This window comes from Lycorma delicatula, chromosome 1, assembly GCF_047948215.1.
Source record: "Lycorma delicatula isolate Av1 chromosome 1, ASM4794821v1, whole genome shotgun sequence".
NCBI classification, from domain to species: Eukaryota; Metazoa; Arthropoda; class Insecta; order Hemiptera; family Fulgoridae; genus Lycorma; species Lycorma delicatula.
This window is the reverse complement of record NC_134455.1, coordinates 383,500,875-383,507,369: the sequence shown is the minus strand read 5'-3', so window position 1 is coordinate 383,507,369 and position 6,495 is coordinate 383,500,875. Positions and strand designations below refer to the sequence as shown.

Sequence of the window (6,495 nt, the reverse complement as noted above, 5' to 3'; positions counted from 1 at the left end):
ACATACTTTTGTTTTGTTTTTATTTTTAAGATTTCATCTGTAATGGTAGTTAAGTAATTTAAGTAGATATTGTGATAGATATAAGTAATTTTTTAGTTTTTAATATTTTAGTTTAATTCTAGTATTATTTTTTGTTTTGTTATATGTTTTTATGATGTACTATAATGTAAAAAAAATACTCTGGTTTAAGTTGTTTTATTAGGTTGGTCTGCCAATATTCGTAAATGCAGGTGCATAGACTTGATATTGAGATGAAAAATATACAATGATTAAAATATTTTTCATAGGAAAGTAATCTGCTAGTACATGCCTAATCTGTATTATCCTGTTGTGCACTTAAATGATCATTGTTCATAGTAATTTTACAAGTATCTGTTTTTACTTCCTCACATATACACAAAGTGATATACATAGATTTGTATACGTATGTAGTAGCATGCAAATTAATCTGAACACAGATGTTACTTAATAAAAAGTAACTTTATTTAGGAAAAAATCATAATTATGCAATTTGTGAATATCTAGTAATTAATATGTCTTCCTTCATTCTTAATCACTTCCCGTACATGACTTGATATCCATTCAACAAGTGTACTACACATTTTTTTTTATTTCTTCATAATGAATAATACTGATATTATTGCTTTAATGAGATCAATTTTTTGGTACAATTCCTTTTTGAGAATCATTTTTTGACTATTGCCCAAAGATTTTCAATTGGGTTTAAGTTTTGAGAGTAGCCTGGCCATGGAAGCACTTTATTGTTTTGTTCTTTTCGTTCTTCAAAAAATCTTTCTACTTTTTTGGCAGTATGACATAGTGCCAAATCTTGTTGGAATACTCCATTGCCTTGTGAGAATTTATTTTGAACTTGTATTACAACCCTTTCCTTCAGAATCTTAATATATCTATCACTTTTTAACACCATTTACTTGAAATAATGAACAAGGACTTTTAAATATGAAACAATCCCAAAGCATGTTTTCTTGGAATGTTTTAACTGATTGATATTTATGAGCCAGTGATGTATTTTCGTATGATGCTTTTGAAACATATGAAACTCTTTGCCCTGAACATAAAATTGTGACTCATGGTAATACTTAAACATTTATCCAGCCTTATTTAGTCCAGTAAGCATGTGCCCACCAGAGGTGTTTTTTGCACACTGCTGGTGTTAAAAACTGCTACTTAGCAGGTCGATGAGCTTTCCGCCCAGCTTGCAGCTGGGCGGAAGTTGATAAATTTATAATTATTTAGTGTAAAATTTTTAATTATTTAGTATAAATCTTTTCCATTGGCAGCTAATTCTTGATTTTAAGTCCACAGCAGATAAGTTTATTTTTTCTCTCACTAATAACTGATGCTGTGTTGGAGTAATTTTTCTTGTACAGCCACATCTGCCTGTTTATAAGATGAAAATTGCTAAATAACCAAATAACAGTAACCTCACATTACACAGACAATTTAAAGAATGGTTGTGGTCAAGCTGTGTAACCACAGCAAAAAAATAAAAAATTCCCTGCTTCAAATTGATTTGCAAGCAATATATACAGAATGATTCAAAGAAACTTGAAATTTAAAAAATTAAATAACGTTAATGAAAATTTTTTTTAGAAAATGAATTTTATTTCATGTAATTGTACAAATGTTGCCATTTTAGGATACATACATTTTAGTTTATTTTTTAAAGATGACATCTTCCAGGTGACCTCCTCTTCTACGTAAACACTCACGAAGTCTCTTCGTTAAATTGTTCATGGTTTGACGTAACATCTCAACTGGAATTTCCGCAATTGCTTCTTGGATCTTTGCCTTCAGTTCTTTCGTTGTAGCAGATCTACTGTGGAACATTTTGCTTTTAAGGTGACCCCACAAAAAGTAATCGCAAGCTGAGAGATCAGGCGATCTGGGAGGCCATCTAATGTCACCATTTCGTGAAATGACACGTTGTCCAAACAATCGGCGTACAGCTACCATCGATATTCGTGCAGTATGTGACCTTGCTCCGTCTTGCTGAAACCAGGCTGTGTTTAGAATCGGTGGAAATCTCTTTTGTTGTTCCACAACAAAGGTTTCAAGCACGGCTACGTAACGAGCCGATGTCACTGTAATCGCAAGACCGTTCGTCATCCTCAAAACAATAAGGGCCTATAACACCGTAAGATGACATAGCACACTACACGGTCACTTTCTGGCTGTGCAACGGACGCTGGTGTAGCTGCGTAGGATTTTCTTGTGCCCAGAATCTGAAATTTTGGTTGTTAACAAATCCACTGAGGTGGAAATGCGCTTCGTCTGACATCCACAGTTCGTGAACAAACTCTTCGTTATCATTTATCTTCTGAAGCATTACATTACAGAATTGTGCTCGCACAACTGCATCGTTCGGTTTCAGTTCCTGGACGATCTGCAACTTGTACGGATGGTATTGCAAGTCCTTCACTAACATTCTTCGAACACTTGAACTATGCAATCGTAAAGATGCTGAGAGACGACGGATTGACCGATGTGGACAGCATCTTGTAAAGCTTGAATATTCTGTAGTGTACGGACGGTTCGCTCACAGCCTGGAGGTTTCTTTTTCATTGCCGAACCAGTTTCCTCAAAATTAGATATCCATGTGTTAATTGGATGTGCTGATGGAACACGGTCATGCCGTCCCAGATTAAAATGACGGCGAAATTCTCTATGCGCTCCTTCCACACTGTCATTGTTTTTGTAAAACGCTTTAATAGCAAATGCACGTTGCACACCAATCCAAGGATCCATGACAACTAAATGGCAGGTTAGGTTAAAGAGGCTGGCGCCACTTATCAAGTGGTACCAATCGCCCACGGCTACCAACACAACTTTCAAAATTCCCCGTTTCTTTGAATCCCCCTGTATATATATATATATAATTAGACAATTAATATATAATATAAAAAATAGATTTGCAGAAAACCAGTTTTTTTTATTTCTGGTTTTGGAATGCATAATTAAAAACAATTTAAATAAATAATGACAAAACATAAAATATGCAAAAAAATTCCATATTTTTTATGCAGCTTTTCTTTATTTTTATGCAGTTTTACCATAAGAAAAAGCTTCAAATGTAAAAAACATAATTAAATCAAGAGTATCATAATTAATAAATTTCAAAAACTTAAAACTTTGTTTTATTTATTAATGATATTTTAAAATTAATAATAGAAAAAGTTATTATTCTTATTTTGTTTTGAACATTTCAATGAAATTAACACAATAAAAAATAATGAATTTTACTTACAGTAACAAATGAGCTAAGATTAATTGGTATAAGAGATCCAGCCATCAAAATAAATGGTTTCCGAGTTCTTTCAAATACAATACTGATACCAGAAATGTATTTAGAAGGTGCATTGTACCAATTATTGAAATAAAGACATCTATAAAGAGATGCACTCTGAAAAAAATTAGAATATTTTATTCTTATCTTTAAATAGAAAGTATATTATTAGCAAATCAAATTATTAAACATTAATCTGACATTGTACATTACTTAAAAAACTGTATCAATACAATCTATGCACATGCTTCAGGTATTATTTTATGCTACTCTGGAAAACATACCATTGATAATTGCAAAAATACTCGTAGTATTTCCATTAGGGGCACTTAATGGTCATTTAATAATGTTAATTATTAAATGAGATTCCCTGGAGATGATCAGACTGAACCTGTTAATAAACAACCAAACTCTACTGTGTGGTTTTATTTATATCTATTATTCCTTTGTATATTCCCATCTAAGATGAAATATTATGTCCTAGAGCTTTTTTAAAAAACTAGAGGAAGTTTGCAGAACATAAAAATCATTACTTTGTGCTAATTAATGAATCACATCAATAGACAAAGTAAATTATAAATTCTACCTACATCTTCTTTAGTTTATAAAAGTTTTAGTTGTAAAAGCAACGTTATTCCATTAATGTGTTTTTAAAGTATACTAATTAAATATGGATAAAGCTTTCTTTTCTTCATGCTTGTTTAAGGCTTACTTAAATATTTTTCATTAATGGCTGTATTATTTATTATTGTTTTCTGTAATAATTTTATTAATTTACAACCATCATATTTTCACTATTATTATTATTTCAAAGTGTGAAAGCTTCATTCCCATAAGAGAGATTAGACAGTTGGACAACAGGCCTGGACCAGTTACATTTTAATAACAACATCCGTTAACACTATCTCTGGGCACCATTTCGTTTTTGGTTTCTAATTAAAACACATATTACACAGTATCTCTGAAAAGTTAACGAACTAAATTTCTTTAGTTGATCTAAGAAGCGCCATCTCTCTGATAACCAAGGAACTATGTAGTACGATGTCTGACGAATATGTGTACAAAATTTCATCACGTTTCGTCACCCAGTCTCGAGTTATATTTGGCCACGTACTTTGTGTTTATGTGACCTTGTGCGAGCTTGCGACATGGAACAGAGAAGCGCGATAAAATTTTGTGTTCGATTTCAAATATCTTTCGTTGAAACTTATTCTATAATACAACAAGCATTCGGTGATGAAGCCGCATCTCGTATTACAAGATAAACGTGGTGTAAGCGGTTTAAAGACAGTAGAGAGTCGTTAGATAACGACGAACAGAGCGGGAGGCGGTCAACAGCTGTTGCGAAAGTGCGCGCGCAACTGGTCAAACCGTGAATTTTAAATTCTATTTAGAGTAATGAAACTCCTGATGGGTAGCATTTGTCGAATTCGGCCCAATTACCGGGATCCGGGCAGTTGGACTCTCTTGCGCGACTATGCCTCGGCATACGTGGCAACAGTTTTAACGTGTTATTACGCCGCAAATTAAATCGCCGTCTTATCCCACCCGACTTGGCTCTAGCAGACTATTTTTTGTTACCAAAATTCAAGTTGAAGAAGAAAGGCCGCTTTTTCGACGACATTCCGGCCATCCAAAGGGTTTGTACCGAGCACTTGAAGGCGATCCCACAAAGTGATTTCTCCAGAGTATTTGATGTGGGCTCTACCGGTGCTGCAATGAGTGTACAACTAGAGAAGGGTTCTGTGTAGAGGGTTGATATGAGTAAATTCGTTTATCTTTACATCTATATTTTTATTTAATTTAGTACAGGAGCTTTTCAGACATTCTGTGTACCTAGACCTTTTTACACATATGTGCTTAGTTACCCATGGAAGTAATGATCAACAAGTACATTCACTGTATGAATAAAGAACACTTGGGACTCATGTCAACAACAGTTTGTGAGCCCAAGTTAACAAGGCTACATTAAATGTCTAGAGACTTATGAAATACCATAAAAATCAATTAATGTATTATTATCATGCATAATTTTAAACTGCAACTACAGATTACTATGTCATCAGTATGTAGATCCAAGGAAGTATAAGCCCCCCTCCTTGAGGAGCTGCCTAAAACAGTATTAAAAAATAACCATCACTATGAATAATAATAATAATAAGATAATAGCTTTTTATCTGACTTATTTTGTTTTTGAAAGAAAATACTGATTTTCATTCTACATTTATTTTTTTACTCAGCCCTTGTAAAAAACAAATGAGCTATCTTTCATTTTGGTGATTGTAACAGACAGTTTATCTTAAATACATTATTGATATACAACATTGATAATTATAGTTTGTTTTATCCAAAATGTAGAAGAGAGTTTAATTTAATTTATTTTAAAACAGATGCTTCAAAAGTAGAAATGAGAATCTATCAAACTTTGTTTCCAGCAACTTTTATTAATTTACAGTCATGATTAACAAAATTTTAAGAGAAAAAAATGTGATCACCTGCACTGTCTTTTCTTGTGCAAAGCTTAAGAGTGCAATATTATCTGTGTTGCCTTGATAGCAGGGACATAGTCACAGATATTTTGATAGTTACCACTATGTACTATTCATACCCATCAAAGGGGGTGCAATTCCCCCTGCTTTATTGTTTAGATAATTCAGTGAGGTAAAAATATCTTCATTGGGTTTTGCTTTTTAGATGCATTCAATGAACTGAACAAATACTTGTATATTAAAGGTTAATATGTTCAATACAGCAGGTTTCTATGATGAAATATAGCTGTAAAAATTTTTTATTGGAACCTGGTTCACAATTTTATTACTAGTATTCTTTCAGGCAGCTTTTTTATATTGCTCCAAAGAATTAACTAGAGATTCCAATGAACCATTTCCCACCACTACCTATAAAATGTTTGTGTTGCATAATATAAAAATTGTCAATTGAAATAAAATAAGATTATTTACCTTTGATTGAAGTCGTTGTCCATAGACAAAATAAACAAATTGTTGACACATTAAACCAATAACCATTGACATACTATCCATCATCTTGGGAAAGTCTACTTCTTTTGAGGTTACGTACAACTAAAAAATTAAAAATTTAAAGTAACTTAAAAATATATATATTTGCAACAGATTTGTTTTAATTAGTGTGGTTGTAGAAAAACAGTGAGTGGTGAGAAAAGAATAATA

General features: G+C 32.5%; 1 protein-coding gene across 1 annotated transcript; it reads right to left on the bottom strand.

The window, feature by feature from the left end:
* Positions 1-310: 310 nt before the first annotated feature.
* LOC142317978 (odorant receptor 23a-like) lies at positions 311-6,383 on the bottom strand. The gene is made up of 3 exons (XM_075354512.1): positions 6,268-6,383; positions 3,269-3,424; positions 311-448 (listed from the first exon to the last, which is right to left on the bottom strand). The coding sequence occupies exons 1-3, from the start codon at positions 6,349-6,351 to the stop codon at positions 311-313; spliced, it is 378 nt and encodes a 125-aa protein (XP_075210627.1). The 5' UTR covers positions 6,352-6,383.
* Positions 6,384-6,495: the final 112 nt, after the last annotated feature.